General features: G+C 27.0%; 2 protein-coding genes across 2 annotated transcripts; one reads left to right on the top strand and one right to left on the bottom strand.

Moving 5' to 3' along the window:
* Positions 1-742: 742 nt before the first annotated feature.
* Positions 743-15915, top strand: LOC122499414 (pre-mRNA-splicing factor CWC22 homolog). Its single transcript, XM_043607751.1, has 8 exons — positions 743-1328; positions 3114-3298; positions 3369-5377; positions 12231-12463; positions 12549-12816; positions 12912-13196; positions 13285-13444; positions 13523-15915. The coding sequence occupies exons 1-8, from the start codon at positions 1326-1328 to the stop codon at positions 14367-14369; spliced, it is 3990 nt and encodes a 1329-aa protein (XP_043463686.1). The 5' UTR covers positions 743-1325; the 3' UTR covers positions 14370-15915.
* A 648-nt stretch (positions 15916-16563) lies between these two features.
* On the bottom strand, positions 16564-18398 carry LOC122499416. Its single transcript, XM_043607759.1, has 5 exons — positions 18166-18398; positions 17701-18102; positions 17419-17623; positions 17123-17338; positions 16564-17050 (listed from the first exon to the last, which is right to left on the bottom strand). The coding sequence occupies exons 1-5, from the start codon at positions 18248-18250 to the stop codon at positions 16792-16794; spliced, it is 1167 nt and encodes a 388-aa protein (XP_043463694.1). The 5' UTR covers positions 18251-18398; the 3' UTR covers positions 16564-16791.
* Between the last annotated feature and the right edge of the window lie 29 nt (positions 18399-18427).

Below are 18427 nucleotides of genomic sequence, written 5' to 3'. Positions count from 1 at the left end.
TCATAATAATTTATTAATATTAATTACTATTTATTGTAATATTTATTATTATTATTATCAATAATTTTATACGTATTAATATTAATAATAACAATTAATAATATTTATTATTAAAAATAAAAATATATTAATAACAATAACAATCTTATTTTCTGGATTTGAAACACATTTAAAAATACGCGGCTAGACTTTCAATATGGTCGTCACTTCGTCCGCATTCTGATTGGTGCTTGGTTCCACGTTTTTTTTGCCTGCGCGTGGCGAGACCTTGTTACTTGGATCATGGAATAAATAATATACAAACTACAAGGCAAATACAATTTCAGTCAATTCACACATCCTGTAGTATTCATCCAGAAGGATCCAAACACTAATTGGTCAGTAACAAAATTGTCCAGATACATCTGATTAGCTGACAAAGTGAAATATTCTACTTCCACCAATCAGCATTGCTCTTGTGAAAAATCTGACACTTTATAGCGTATGTATTACTACTCACTTTCCGGTCAATTCCAACACTCGAATAATTTTTTTATCAAAGAAAAAATTGTTTTTTATTTTTAAGATTAATTATTTGAAAAAAAAGATGGAAAAAAAATTGGAAAATTGTACAGTTTTATTGAAATACTGATAAATTAAAATGATAATAACTTTAAGATATTTGTTTTATTAATTGATAGCTGGAATGGAATCAATGGAATAAAGAAGAACAAGAGGCGGGGTATGCGCAGATTCAGTGCGCATCGAGTTTCTCGTCAGTCGGTTGTACTGAATTATTCCTGTTCACATATAGGGTTGATTTTCCATTAATATTTTTGTCTTTTCTATTTTAAAATTCTTTACTTTGAAAATTATACGTTCTTGCCAAAATTATATATGCAAGAAAAGTAGAATTTTTTGAAAAAATAGCCAATTTTTTCCTAAAAATATTTCGGAACTATACAGCATTGTCTCGTGGCGTACATTGATCTGCTAATATAAGTCAGTGTAATATTTTTTCTAAAATAAGAGGCTTATTTCTCTTTCAAGTTGATAATTAATACGCGACATATTCATTGGTTTTTCAAAATTATTTAAGAGATATTTGAAAGAGAAATATTCGCAATAAGGGAACGTGTGAATATTAAAAATTCGGTCTCGTTTATTTCGTGGTATAAAGCTAAGAAAATGGCGACTTACTATAGAACTGATTACGTGTCGTTGGGCGACACAACATGATAAGTGTACATAAAATCGCTTATTTGATGAGATCAATATGTTATTGGTGTTTTATATTATCTAAAACTATTTAAATTTTGAAGAAAACATCTATTAAATTGGAAAAAATGGTGAGTTTTAAAATACTTTGTTGATTTACAATACATATTTTATTCCTAGCTATATATATATAGCCAATATGTATATATATATATATATGTACATATTTTGTGAAAATTAGATGGCGCTTCAAGTTTATTCTGATTATTATTTGCCATCGCGCACAGAAGGGACAAAAAGAGATCAATAACCCCAAATAGCCTGATTAAAAAAATTTATTTTAGAATTAATAAACTCGTTTAGATAAATCAGTTTTGTTTGTTTAATGTAAAAAAGTAAAATTTCAAAAATAAGAATTAATATTTAATTAAATAATTTGTGGTTAAAAAAATATTTCTTGGCACTTGATTTAAATCAAATTCTTGTACCTACCTATTTTTTTTAACAATTTCTTTTAACCATTTTCCCCTTTAAAATAAAAAAAACAATGAACTTTAATATGGCTATACAAGTATAAACTCGTTTGTTTAAATATTGAGTATTGTTACATAATAAATAAATAAAGAATTTTTTTTACTAATATATTTTTAAAATGTGTTAATCCTCAATATTTTTAATAACCAAATAACTTGATTCTACTGAGAATATTAATTTTCATTTTAATTCTTTCTAAACTTTATCTTATTTTAACCAATAATTTTTACGTGCAAATTGTCTATTGATAAATAATATTGTATTTAAAACCTTGACATTTTTTTTCTTTACTTTTTAAGTAATTACCATTTTGTACAATAATTTTCTTTGGGATGTAATACACACGTGCATGTGACAATATATTCTATTTTTTGCAATAATAAAAACCTTTTATAGTTAATAATTAAACGTGTTTTGTCAAAAGTAAGTAGTCGATATTTTTTTTGTTATAAAAAGACGTGTTTCTTAAAATTGTCAAAAAAAATTAATTTTTTTAGCTTCAATTTGTTTACGATTTTAACGCCACGATCAATGAAAAAAATTTAATTAATGTATTGGAATATTATTTTCAAGAAATATACAATAATTTTTCTTAAAACAAAAATAAAAATTTTCTTTCTCTTATATTATATTTTTGTGGCAATGTTGTAATAATAATAATAATATACTTGATGAAAATTGTTTTTCGTTGATCAATATGACAATATCTGGACTTGAGAACTTTACAAATGTTTTGCCGGCAAATATAAAAAAAAAAAATAAATTTACAAGATCTTTATTTTATTATAAATTATGAAAATACATTTTCAATAGTTTTGTAAAAGTATAGTTATTAAACAATTAATGACTATACAAATATTAAGTTATCGCAATATTTACGCCAATAAAAAGATAAAACTAACTTGCAATGAGTTTTTGGTTAATAACATGTCGTCACAGTCTTAAGGAAAATTATATTTCAGTTTTATTTATCAAAAATTATTTAGATACCCTTTATTTGGAAAAAAAAGAAAATTCTTTTTTCATCAACATAAACAAAGATAAAATTGATAATAATTTTATGTAGCAAGACTAATGCACATTTTTAAGTATAAGTATAGTTAATCACACACAGCTACAGCGTATAACTCTTTTAAATAGAGAATTTGTGTCGATTGAAAATATTTTAAATATTTTCTTCATGTTCTGATGATTATGTAATTATTAAAAAGAAAAAAGAAAATGTTTAATATTAACTAAAAAAATTAAATAGTTTGTTACAAAGGATGTTATGTATAATTATTTATTTTGAAAAAATAATGAAATAAATAAATTTTTAATTCACTATATTATTTAACAAAATCATTTATTCGTTAATTTCTATTTACATATTTTTGTTATAGCCACGAATAGATCCTTTATCACTGCTCAAATGCCTCAGTGTTTTACTTGGATCCACTGGAGGCATCAAAAGCAAGGAGGAAGTGCACCGCTTAGCTAATCTTATGACAAAATTTTCTAAGAAACTTGTATCGAAATGTATATACATTCAAATTTTAAAAACTACAGATACTGAACTTCTTAGCCAGTAAGTAAATTTAATTCTGCAATAATTAAAATACAATTATCATAAACTATTAAAAAAAATTGTGTTGTAGATTTATGGGCGCGGGTGGTTGGAATCTTGTTCACATGTGGCTTACTGATGGAATTCTCGCAAAAAATTGGGCATTAATTCAAGAATTATTGGAACTTCTTTTACTATGCCCAGTAGACATTGAACGTTTAAAAAGCAACAATTGTCCAAAATTAATTAAAGGTCTATCTAAAGAAGGAAGTCATCAAGGTGTTAGAATATTAGCTAGTCGGCTTGTTGAACAATGGTTGAAAATTGTAAAAGGAGAAGCAGCTCCAAATTCTGTTCCTGCTCAAATCGTGACCCTCTCTTCATCAATAAAATCGTCAACAATTCCTACTGCAATTGTAAATCCAAGGCCTTCTATATCAACAACTCAAAGCAGCTCTTGTAGCAGTAACAACAGCAACAGCAGCAGCAGCAATAGCAATATTAATGTAATTGAGAAAAATGAGACTGATAGAAATACACAGCTCGTACAAAACAATTGTAATATGATTGAAACAACAACAACAACCACAACAACAGCAACACAGGAAAACCAACAAATAGAACCTTCAAACGATTGTCATCGAATTTCAGAGAGAACATTACTACACACTGATAGTAAACAACAATGTCCTCAACAGAAAAAACAATCTTTTGTTGTTGTACCATCTTCACAAACGGGATTAGTAGTACCAGTTTATAAAATTACTATACGCGATGGAAAACAGGTCCTCACAAAAGTAGAAACAGATTCTTCAAACATTACCAACGTCATTAATATTTCTAGTTCTGAAATAAATGGTGATCATGATACTATTGAATTTCAGAATAATCCAAAATTCGACGATTATCACGAAGAAGAAGAAGAAGAAGAAGAAGAAGAAGAAGAAGAAAAAGTTGAAAATCAAGTAGACAAATGCACAATTAAGGAAGTTGTATCCAAATTGCCAACTAATGATAATGAAACAGCAAATATTGATAGTAAGAAAGCCAATTGCGAAACATCTGATGATGTAGATAATAAAATAAAAAATAATAAAGATATCAAGCAATCTTCTGCTGCCATTAGTAGTGAGAACAATAAGTCTGCTAATGACAAGGAAAATCGAGATTTTTCGAAAAAAGATAATGACAAGAAACTTTATACTAATAATAATAATAACAATTGTAGTAGCAGCAGCAGCAGTAGCATTATCGCATCCAGTGCAACTGGTGATAAATCAAATTCAGAGAAAAAAATAAGTCATCACAGTTCATCAAGCAGTAAAAGTTCTTCAAAACATTCTAGCTCACATCGTTCTAGTTCCCATCGTTCCAGTTCCTCTTCCTCCTCCTCACATCGTTCCAATTCAAAAACATCCAAAACGAAAGAAAAACATCATAGCAGCAGTAATAGTAGTAGCAGTAATAGTAGTAACACTTCTTCTAGTAAACAACATGGCTCAAATAGTAAAAGCAGATCTGAACGCGATAAAGAAAAACAAGAAAGAGAAAAGGAAAAACAGAAGAAAGATCAAGCTGAAAAGGATAAAGCTACTTTAGAAAAGGTTCAAGGTCCAGCTTTAACTTCAAAATTAGGAAAAATTCCCAAGAAGAAAATTGGCGATGAGCCAAATGAAATTACTACAAAAAGATCTTCAACAGATTCTAAAGAAACAACAACAACAACAACAACGACGACGAAAAAGATATTGTCTAATGAGAAAAAGAATATTTCCATTTCTATAGAAAATCGAAAAATCCAAGATTCGACGCGACCAAAAACAGTCAAGACTTTTAATTCGAAATTTAGGTCAACTGGATTAGAGGAGGAAGCGAAACTTCCACCTCCAAGGTCGGCTAGAAAGCCAAATATTGTTGCCGATAAACCAAAAATATTGTCTTCGAAAATATCATCCCTGAAGAGACCATCACCGTTAAGAGAAAGCAGCAGCAGCAGCAGCAGTTCGTCTACTGATAAAAAAGCAAGACTTTTGCTCGATAATTCCATTCCTCCTTCAAGTGATGAGAAAAAGGGAGGAATCAAATTAATTAAACCTAAACGTAAGTATCAAAAAATAAGGCATGAAAATTTATTAATAATATTCATAAATATTTCAAAAAGCAAAAACAAATTTTTTTTAATATTAAGGTACTTGATAAATACAATGTTTCTTGATTAAAATTTAGGTGAAAATTATACTAATGGTGTGTAATTTCATCATAAAATAGAGCAAGTGTGAATGGATTTCTTTTTTGTTTAATACATTTAAAATTACCTAACATAATTGTATTAATTTCACAGGTGGTTTACGGCAAACAATTTTTCTAATATTTTACTCTTGTAAATAATTATTTTTATTACTTTTATTTAACTATATTAACAAAATTTTAGCGAGCAGAATCTTCCAAAGAAAAAAAGTAAATCAAGTTGGTAAGGAAATTGGGAGGAAAAAGTATTATTTTTTTTGGATCATCAAAAACTGTATCTTTGGCATCTGGAACTAATCGTCTTTAAATATTCTTAGCTACAATCATCTTCTTATTTCTCATTATTTACAGTTGTGCAGGTAATATTTTCTTGATACTTTTCAAACAGTAATAACGTTTATAATAATAATTATAAATAATTTAAATAAATTATTAATTCATATAGCTACATATTGTAATAGATTAAAGGTAATGTAATCTATTTACTATAAACCAGTTAAAAATTTTATAATCATGAAATCGTCTTCATTTTATTAATATGAAGATCATTATTATTGTCATCATCATCATCATCATTTATCATCATTATCATCATCATCATCATCATCATCATCATCATGATTATTAACAGTAGCAGCAGCAGCAGCAGCACTCTCATCGACAGAATAGGACATCAATGTCGTTATTGTTAACATGGCCATTGGATTAAACTTCTTACAACAGCTTCTTCTTCTTCTTCTTCATTAGGTAAGACAGTTCAATAAACTTTTTGTTAAATTTTTATTCTCTTCGTGTATAGTATATGAAAAAAAGCAAATAAATTGATTTGATATCTGAATTTATTTAGAGATATTAATTTCAATTTTTTATTCTAATAATTATCGACTTTTCTTGAAATAATAATAAAATTATTGAGCGAGTGTTTGACCATGTACACTTTTTTCTTTTGCATTCTTTAATTCTATACACTTTTTAATTTAAACACAAAATTTTATCATATAAACCCGGCGAGCGTTAGGTTAAAAATTGGAATACCGAGCTTAAGGTTGGGTGTTTTCCATCCAGTAATGCATTATACAAGTTATTTATTACTGTTATTATATTATAACGGCATATTCAAATCATGGAAAAAGTAAAATTTCACTGGGTGGATTCCACACCCAATCTTTCGCTCGCCTGGAACAGAGTAAAATTCTATAAATACGTAGTACGTCTTCATAAAAAGGGCCCAATTTGGCACTCTTGCACTTGTGTGTGTGTGTGTGTGTTTCAAACAAATTTTTGACGCCTTAGATTCCTCTAATTGAAAAATTTGCCAAGTTATAGAGATTTAAAAAAAAGAAATGGAAAAATCTAATTTAGAGAAAAACGAGTTTAAAATTCAAATCCGCCATCACAATTCGCCCATGATAATTAAAAATTGAAAATAAGATTATTACTTGTCTTAATTACGAACAACAAGTCATCGTGTAAATAACGCATAATTGGATGCGTACGGACAAAGTGGCCCCTTTTTTATGTATAGATACTTGAAACAATATTTTACTCGGTACAATATTTAATTATGTATTAACCACTTTTAAATAGAATACACGTCACATTGATTTTTAATATATATATATATATATTAATTTTTGCAGTAAAATAAAACTAATTTTCATTTCATAACTTCTTTTCTTATATTTTTCTAATAAATGAAGATGTTAATAATTGTTCAATTTAATAAATTAAAAATAATATTGTATAAAGTCAAATATTTAAACTTTAGAAAAATGAACACACAAAATACCTTCAAGTATTCAATATTAATATACATGTAACTAAACATTTACCTGTATACAATATAATGTGCACGGTCATAGTCGCGTCAATAATAATTTAAAATTATGGAAAATTAATTATCTAAAAGTAAAAACTTTTTCTTAGAGTTACCTATATAATAAGAAGCGAGGGGGTAATTACTGATTAAAATGGTGTACACTCTAATACACTAAATTTTCCTGCTATTACGCGTATTATCCAGTATTACAGGGTATTACGGAACTATTACAGGGTATTATTGATTATTACAGAATATTACCTCTATATTATGTGGTATTACACTGACGTAATAATGCTCTATTACGTGACTATTACGTGAGGAGCGTATACGCTAATACACAAGTAAATACCCCCTCGATAAGAAGCAAGGATTATTTTAAGGCCCGTTCACTATGTCCTGAATTAGAAAAATAATTCTTAATTGTTCAAAATAAATTGAAATATTTTGTTAACTTTATATAAACAGAAAATTCTTATTATTTTGAAAAAAATGAAGAATTTGTGATGTAGAAATTTGAACGGCTTCTTTATTATGTACAACTTATATATCAATCAATTCTTTAATAAATGACGCATCATTTCTTCTTCACAGTTCCTTAGCATCACACAGGCCGCGAGGGTGAAAACAAAGCACATACTTTATTTAATAGTCTCAGTTGAATTGTATTTTTATAAATTTATATTAAAACTTTTTTTTTTTTTTTAATTCGAAGGGAAAAATTAAATAAGCACGTGTTTAAAAAAATTCTTCTCAAAGAATTGAGTCATGAAACTAATTAAAAATACTTGAAGAAACTAATTGTATCATCTAAATCTGAATTTCTTATTTAAAAAGAGTGGGCATATTTTTTTAAGTAGTTTTCTACTAAAATCCTATTACAATTTAATTCAATTGTATCGTGAATTTCGAAAAGGACTAAAAAATCGGTTTTCTGAAATTATATTACAGGAGACACAAAAGACTGTTTATATTTTAAACATCTTTAATTAAAAAAAAGTTCACCTTTTATTTCGTAGTAACTATAGGTGGTACTTTGTTATATGAAAAAATGATAAAATAATTGTTCTTAACGGCGCGCAGTAGGTTGGAGAACATTGATATTATAGTTGTCAGAGTTGAGCCCTTTTCGAATTTAATCTTTTTAAATCATGTTTTATTATAAAGAGAGACATTTTATTTATTCATTTATTTAATTTTATAATGTAAAAAGTTTTTTTTACAACTCTTAAACAATTCAGCAGTAGGTTAGAAAACAAACGCAATCTTTGCGGTTAAAAATCAAAGGAATAAGAAACACTTTAATACATTTTTCTCCTCTTGAAGAAAAGTAGGAACTTGAAGATGAAATTTTCCTTTTAAGAGAATGCAAAGAAGTGAAATTTGAAAAAATCCGAGTTGAGCCCCCTTTTCGAAATTCACGATTCAATTAATATACGAATATGCGCGCACTCTTTAATTAATAGAAAATAACTACCAACTCTTGATTTAGAGAGATTGGGTATGAGATTTACTTGAAAAAATTTGTTTCTTTTAGTAGGTTAGTAGTTTTTGCCAAAACATTACTTTTTAATAATTAAATATTCTTAGTTTAATAACTTTAAACGAAAAAAGAAAAATGTTTCAAATAATTTACAAAGATTAAATTAAAAGTAATAGGTGAATAAGTATTTTTTTCTAGTTTTGCAACTTGATTGTATATTTTTCTGCGTTAACATTCATTTTGATGATGTCGATCAAATGGATGAGAGCACTCTTCAAGAATGTTTAACTATGTGTGGTCTTATGGACGACGGGCATTGAACAACTAAGTGAAGGTCCTTACCCAACGAAGAGAATTTGCAACCTGACTGCAAAATGCAACATAATAAGAAGTGTTTTGTCTACCAGAGCTAGATTTCTTTGTTCGCTTGCTGTTAATTGTATTGATAATTAATTAAAGTGTTGTTAAGAAACCAGCAAAAGAAATTTGAGACTGAAGGATAAAAAATATTACTTTTATACCCTCCTTCATGTTTCCAAATCAAGCATAAAATTTTTTATTTCATAAAGGATTCCATATTCAATAAAAGTTTTACGCTCATTTCATTTAATACGCGTTGTCGCGTTTCATTAACAGACAATATAATAAATAAAAAATTGATTTTTCTCAATAAATTTAAATTTTATACTCGCAACTGAAATGAATAAAATTGACGAAAAATGAATAAATAGTCAAAAATTATACAATGCTAAACATAGTACACTATATTGCCCTAAATACAATATAATAATGTATCTGTACATTATATCTCTATACAAGATTACAATGTTTATTCTGAAATGCAAAATCAAATACCAGTTAAATATCAAAAGACTTGAAATTACCCAACAACCAATTGAAAGCTTTTGTTTTATTTAATTAATTTATTATTTATTCATTTTTGTTTTAACAATTATGATAGGTATTTAAAAATATCAAGAAATATTTGCTGCATTTAATATAAAAAAATAAATTTTTATTATAAAAATTGTTTAAATGGGTTATTATACGTATACGTACATTTGTTTTTAAAAAAATAGTATTTTAAGACGTTTTATATCTTTAACATTATGATGGCGCCTATATCACTCAATAATTACAATTCATTATTATTTTTATTTTTTTATTCTTCAAAGTATACAAATTTTTAAAATAGTATCTGCTAACAACACTAATGGACACTATTAATTCTTTTCTCGTCCAAATAATGTAACAAAAAAGTTGGCTGAAAGTTTATTGCGAATTAGTTGAGAGGGCAAAATTGCTGCGTGTAGAATGTCAAATAATTAGACTCTAAATTTGTAATAATTTTTCCATTTTAAAATTCAAATCTTTTTCAGATAATCTAACGACATGATATTACTAAAACTTTACATTAATTTTTTTTATAATTATTTTTTAAATCTTAATTGTTTCCTGTTTCTAGAATTTCACAGAAATAATGCATCAATTAAATTATTAATACACGTTAGTAGCTTAACTTTTAACCATTGACTTTCAAATCTTGGTAACAATGCTCAGACTAGTAACACAATGTATATAATCTAATTTATTAACTAATAATGTAAATTATTACATATTGTTTTTGTTGCAATATTTGAAATTCTTCAACTTTTTTTTAATATATAATTTTAAAGATACAAAATGAATAAATTAATATGCATACATATGTATAGAATTTCTTTTCAGAAATAAATATTATATCGAATATCATGGGCAAAAAATATTTCAATAATTGACTAAATTAAATTCTTTGATTTTTACTAAAACTATCTTGATAATTAAATTTAAAAAAATAAAAGTAAATAATAAGTCATCAATCAAAATTTGACAAAGTTATTTCAATTAATTTATTATTATTATTTTCTTCATCACTTTTTCATAATTTATTAGTAAATTCAATAAATATATTGTTTTGTGGTAAATTCAAAGTGTTTTTTAAAAAAAATAATTGTATCAAACTTGAAATAAACTTGAAGTATAAATTTAAGAAAACATTCTTAATATGTTGATTGTCAAATAACAATTGTATCGTATAAATATATTATATATATATATATATATATATATATATATATATATATATATATATATAATTTTTTCTTGCATATGTGATAATAATTGTTTTCATCATATTGTATTACATCTTGATCTGTATTTTTCAGGACAATAGATGTAAATATATTTTTTTCAGGATTATTAAAACTGAATTATTTTATTTTTTGTAGAAAATATATCCAGGTGAGTAATGTGTAGTACCTGCGACTAATATTAATAAAATATTAATTATGACACAAAGACATGTGTGTACAATTATAATTATCAATGAATATATTCAAAATATTTTTTCTCATAACTTGAGAGAAATTTATAGTTGAAAACTTGTGTATAGTTTTATTAATCATCAAATTAAAACAATAGAATACAATTGTATATTAATTCAATTAAAAATTATTTTCATTGCTATAACACATATATATTTATACTATATTAATATATATTCTAAAGTCTCAAAAATCTGCTTATTTATCAAGTATATATTATTACAATGGCCTAATTATTTATTACAAACATAAATTATTCCGATTCTCCATTTATTTTTCATGCGTTAACAAATTTGATGACAATAATATTTTATAAATATCTTGATTACTTAAAGTCTTGCCAAAATATTCATTTATATCATTAAACGCAATTGTATTAAAAAATGGTCAACAGTTTTTTTAAATTGAAACAAATTTTCTTTTTAATATAGATTTTCTATTTAATTAATAATATTTCTTTATTATTTAAGATTCAACAAAAATTGATTACTTTTTAATTATTTATAGTGTAAAAAATTAAACATCATTATCAAGTTTACACTGATAAATCACAGTTCATTTTCACTCGGTAAAATTTACTAAATGTTTAGTGATATAAATATACCACTGATTATTTACTTTTAGTGAAAGTACACTTGAGAATCAGTGAAATTCTACTGATTCAAATTAAGACAATATATATTCATTTCATTCTTATTTTTGCGAATTTCCTAGTTTGAATGCATACATATATTTATGTTTATGTATAAATCTATATATATATATATATATATATATTATATTAGTGTGAGGGAGAGAGATAAAAAAATGAAAGAAAGTAGAGTTTTAATTATCATTTACTCATATATATATATATATCAATTTATCATCTAAATTAAATTTATTTAATATATACAAAAGAAGAGGACGTGTGTATATGTGTATAAATAGGTACCATAAAAATAAAATTTCTAAAAATATATTTGTTTTTGCTTTTTGAAATACTTGAGAAAATATATTTATGATTATTAATTAATTAATAATTTGACAATATTCACACAGCTATGATACTTCAAGAGAGCGACATGTTTATGGATGCTTTAACTGCAGCTTCAACAAAAAACAAAGAGCCAAGAAAGAGAAAACGACGAACTTCAATTTCAAAGGATGTCGGGCCTGAAGTTAAAAAATTAGATACCAGCAGTGAAAATAATCGTGATCAATCCCCTCCTTTAACTTCACCATCCTCATTTCAGAAAATTGATGATAAAGCATTATTGAAGCCAAATTTCAAGGTATTTAATAAAATAAAATATTAATTAAAAAATTTCATTTCCTCAATTACTTGAAATAAAATTTTTATAAATTTTCTTTGTCTAGTTTTATCAAGATACATTGGAAATTGAAGACGATGAAATGACGACGACGACGACGACGGCAAAGGGAAAAAAGTCGGACGCAATTAAGGCAAAAACAGAAAATGGTGAGGAAGAAGCAGAAGAGGAAAGAGGAGGAGGAGGAGGTGCAGATGATGATGAAGATGAAGATGACGATGATGAAGAAGATGATGATGATGAACATAAAATCAGTAAAAGTTGTAAGGATATTAATCAGGATAATGAGGATAATGAGGAAGAAAGAAGTACAAGTGAGTATTATTTATGAATGAATATTTACTTTATTTCACCATAGTTTAAGAAAAGTTTTTTAACGAAAATTTTAATCATTTAATTATTATTGAAGCACCAACACCAACTGAAGACAGTTTCAGTGACAATAAGGCAATAATAGAATCTAATCAGGAAGAATCGAATGAAATTCGCTACGTGGATGGTCTTAGAAGTGTTTTAATTATACAAAAACGAAAAGGTCCGAAGAAAAGTCTAAAATGGAAAGCGGAATTAGAGTCAGTCCGATATTTTGAATTAGATGAAACTGAAAGAGTTAATGTAACTAAAACTTTCACTGACATGAAGCAAATTGATAAACAAAATGAAAGAGAAGCTTTTCAAATGGCCAGGAAATTAAGTAAGTCAAAAATTTAAATTTTACAATAGAGCACAAATTCCAATCAATTGAATCATGTTCTAAAACATTTTTTTTTCTTTTTCTCTAGGTAATGAAGATTTAATGGAAGAAAAAACAAGGTGGAGAGCTTTGATTCCTATCGATGTTCCACAAGCCTTGGTTGAACCCGGCAAAGACAGTAGAGAAAAAGATATTCAATATGCACGTGAAAAAGGAATACTTCAAGCACTATATTTCCATCGAAACATGTAATAATCTCTTCGCATTTTATTATTATTTATTTATTATTATTGTAATATTAAAGAAAAAATCCAATTCTTTTATAGGATTCCCGACTCACCCGCCGAGCCAGAAGAAGAACGACTCTTACCAGTGATAGAAGCAAAAGTTATACCTCTAGACGATTTAACTGGAACAAAAGCCAACGAGAAAGATTTTACAACGACACCATGGCCAGAACCAAAACCTCATCTCCCTAATCCATCAATCATCACTCCTTCAGTGACAAATTTTCCATATCAACCGTATCCTCAGAATAATCCCATGATACCCTCAATGGGACCCCCACCACCACAACAACAACAACAACAACAGCAACAACAAACTCCTATGGGACCAATAATGCCAATAATGAATCCTATGAATCAAATGGGTTCAGAAATGGGTGTTCCACCTGGAGGAGGAGGTTGGAGAACAGGCGATGGAAAGGTTGTTGTTCCTGACATGTCGGGTGGTATGCCTGGTGGTTACCCTCAAACTATGGAGGGTCCAATGATACCGCCGCCACCTGGAATGATGGGGCCACCAATGTATAATCAACAGGATGGTTTTATGTTAGGACCTGATGACATGGGTTACAATAATGTTCCAAATAATTTCCAGGGAGGTCCTGTAATGTTTGGGCCAGGTCCTAATTTTCAAGGTGGACCCAGGGGCAGTGGACCAATGCATGTTAATCGTGGTAGAGGAGGACCACCACCACCACCACCACCACCTGGTGCTGGTTGGTTTCGTGGTGGGCCCCCCGTTAGAGGTGTTGGAGGATGGCGTGGTGGGTGGCGAGGTAATACTAAACAGCCACCAGTTTGCAGACAATTTTCAAAAAGTGGATACTGCCGTGCCGAAAATAAGTGTCAATTTCTTCATCCTGGTGTTAATTGTCCTCCATTTTAAACATTTTTTTAAACATTAGTGTGACTTGATATGTGACTGTGCGCGCGCGCGAGCCTAATTTCAAGTTCCTACTCATTGTACAAGTGCATTTTTCCAAACAATACACACAACTATTGCTTGATACTAACATTTTTGTGATGCAAAAATCAAGTGTGCTGCCCAAATAGTTTTTGACATTACTCTCTCTTTCTCTCTCTCTCTCTCTCTCTCTCTAGAAACTTACATTGTGATACTCTTTTGATTTTTCTTGGTATTGAATGGTTGGAATAATCGCGCGCAAAGTATTTCATTAAAAGGGACAAATTTTTTCCATCTGCATATTAAAGGAAAAAAGAAGTGTTTTGTGGTTTCTCCATTTCTCTCTTCTAATAATCGCAACGAACAAAAATAATTTCTCAACTTGATTGTACATTATTATGAACAACAATTTAAAGAATGGATCATGGATAAAAATACGTACCTATTATATAAAATTAATAATTACATCAATTTTCATTCATTCGATTGTTGTTCAACAATTTTTTCATTCTTTCTTATTACTTTTTTATACATTTAGCTAAAAAATAAAAAATAACTAAAAACTCTGAGAAGAAAAAATGAAGATTGTACTTGACAGCAAAAATATCAATTTATGTCTCATAAAAGCAAGAAATGATTTTCATTCTTTCTATTATATCTGTAAATAATAAAAACAATATAGATAATGACAAATTTTGATTTTACATACCATCATTTTTTTGGAGACAAAAATGTACACGAAAGATACTTGAATTATATTTGAATCAATTTTCCAATTTCGCTGTTGAACAGCTCTCATGATATTCTTTAAAATGACGCTAAAAGCAAAATCAACATCCAAATTGTTTATATATATATTTTTTTAACTTTGTCTTGATTATAAATAGATTTTTTTCTTTTCATTATTATAATGTATAGACACACAACTGAGTTTGGAAAAAGCTTGAATCAAAAATTCATTACGTCAAAATGGACAAGAATATCATGATTCAAATTTACTGTGCGCGTTCTTCTTTTAGAAATAATCGATTGAATCGAATCATTTCAGAATTATCGTTGAAAGTAATTTATAAAGAATAATAATAATATATCAATAAATTGTTTTTAATGCGCGCTTCTATCGATTAAAAGAAATGTAGAATTGTAATAAGAAATTATTCTTTCTGTGCTTTAAATATAATTTTCATCAATGTATGTATATAATATGCACACTAAAAGTTCAAGCATAAATTATATGCATAATACTGCGTAATAAAAATGTAAGTTTCCAGGTATTTTTTAAAAATGATATTATTAAAGGTCATATAGTTTGTACATATGCGCAGTAATGATGTTTAGAACCAATAATTATTTACTTTATTATTATTATTATTATTATTGTATAATAGTTGTAAAAAGCGTTCAAGTGAATTGTTGTTTCTAATGATCTGTGTGTTGTTGTTGTTGTTGTTGTTGGTTTGTAAATATAAATAATAAACATGCTCTCTCACACAGACATTTCATTAAATCGAAATAAAAAATTTAAAAAGGAAATTTTTTTCATAATTTAAAGAATAAAAATTTTATTTCTTTATGATGAATTTGAACGCTTTGTGAATAATTTTCAATTAATCATGTATATATATATATATATATATATATATAACAAAAAAAGTCAAAGATTTGTTATATGGAAATAATGATTCATAAAGGACAATTTTGAAATTGCTAAATATCTGTATAGATAGCTTTATTTTTAATCAGTATAATTGAAGGAAAAGTCAACTTTTGTAGTAAAAAAAAAAAAAGAAAAAAAATGTACTCTATAAAATGTACAGTCCTAATCAAAAATTGGATTACTGCTACTACTATTATTATTCATATAATTTAGATTTTTTTTTACTAGAAATAAAAAAAAAGTTTCTTGAATGTACACGGTTGTTAAATTTGTAAATACTTGAAAATATGATTGTATGAAAGTCGCAGTTTCAGATAAATACACGATTTCCAAACATTTTATTTGTTTTATTTATCTTATTAATTTGAAAGCTTATTTAAAACTATTACATAATAAATATATTAAAAGATTGAAAATTAAATTTAATCAGTTTCTTTTTACTATATTAATCAAAAACTTGTGTGTGTGTGTGTGTGTGTGTGTGTGTGTGTGAAGTAGACATGAAAATGGACAATAACAAACTTGAATAAATTGTATTTTACTAGAGTATAATATAAAGAAGAAAAGGAACACATTTAAACAATCGTAGTAAGCAGTCAAACAAATTCTGTAAACATTACACTGTTATTTTCAAGTTTTTTTTGTCTTTAAATAATTTAAAAACTCTTTTGTTTATATGACAACAATTAATATGCTTACATTTAATAATCAACATTTATAACAAAAATTCTTGATAATTATATGAAATTATTTACCGCGAACTCTTCGATTAGTGAATGTAGATAATGATGGAGTTGGTAATGGAAGTTTTAAAACAACAATTTTCTTATTATCTTTTAGAGGTACAGCACAAATTAATCTTGCAAAGTCAGTCATTTTTTTAAGACTAATACGACCTCCAATTTCAGTTGCAAATAATTCCAAATCTAATGAATAATCATTTATCAAAAGAGCCAATATCATACAATGAATAATACCTTTATCTTTAATACTATTTGGTCGCAATCTGAAAAAGGAAAAATTATTATTTAAATTTAAATCAACTACATTAGAGGTTAAAATATTTCTTTTTTTTTACCTTCCATTAACACTATTTACGCTATATTTTTCCATGACAAAGTCATTAACTTTCCTTGAAAAAGAACATATTTCAGTGCCACGTTTTTTTGCATCCTTAATAGGAAGTTTTAACCATGTTGTTACAGCATCGATATACAATAAGACTGCTAGTTTTTTATTAAAATTTGAAAGTGTTTTCAAATATTCCAAAGTCTGTTTAAAAAATATCGATTTCCTAAATTAAAAAAGAATTTTAAATTAATAACATTAAAAATTAATATTTGTAATAAAATAAATCTCAAGTAATTTTTTTACCCATCCAATGCAGCAGCAGCAGCGGTTTCCACTGATTCAATTTTCACTTGAAATAAAGTTTTTAAAATTTCCATTGGAGCAATATCATTGATGTCATAAACATCAGCTACATTAATTGCTTCTCTGTTACAAGGGGGCAAAATAGAGCTTGCTTCTTCTTGGATATCTAAAGAACCACCACCACCATCATCCATTTTTTCCACATCTACATTTGAAAATTAATTTAATAAATTATCCATCAACTTGATAAAATAATGAAGCAATTAAATTCTACACTCTTACTTGAAACAGTTTTCTCCAAAAGTTCTTTAACTGATTCCCCACTAATCTTCATTTTTTCATGTAATTCCGTTTTCCTTTTAACTTTCTTTGAACCAAACTGCTTATTTAAAGTTGCGATTTTATCAGTGTCTGTATAATGGTCATTGTTTAAATTACGATTCAAAACCGGTGCAACGTTCCATCTTTCAGCTTGAATAAGTTTAATTTTGCCCGTTATTTTGTCACGAATAGCTAACATTGTACACATTGGTTCCTTATCCACATCTGGCCTATAACCTTTGTACACAATTTTTCCATTTGATAAAGCCAGAACAGTTTTTCCGCATTGTTTATTAGAAGAAAATAAACCACATTTCATATTATTCGTCTCATCATCTTTTAATTGTCCATTTTGGAAATTGACTAAAAAAAAATATACAATTATAGCAACTTTAAATGAAAAATTGTAAAATTCCAACAACTTACCAATTATAGGTTGTAGACAACTTTTATCTTTTGAAACAACTATTACGTCTGTTATTACTGCATCAGTCTTCATTCTTCTTATCATAAAATTATTGCCAAATTCTTTACCAAAAATAAACAATGGCTTTAAAGAATCGAATAATAATATTCAATAATAATTGAGGGTTATGTTTTCCAACGTCGTCACGTGGGTCTGGGTCTGCTGCTGGACACGCATTTGATGGAGGAAACATTAAGTCACTTTTCACACTGATGCAGCAGC

This window comes from Leptopilina heterotoma, unplaced genomic scaffold (genome assembly GCF_015476425.1).
Source record: "Leptopilina heterotoma isolate Lh14 unplaced genomic scaffold, ASM1547642v1 Lhet_167, whole genome shotgun sequence".
NCBI classification, from domain to species: domain Eukaryota; kingdom Metazoa; phylum Arthropoda; class Insecta; order Hymenoptera; family Figitidae; genus Leptopilina; species Leptopilina heterotoma.
This window is presented reverse-complemented; position numbering and strand designations above follow the sequence as displayed.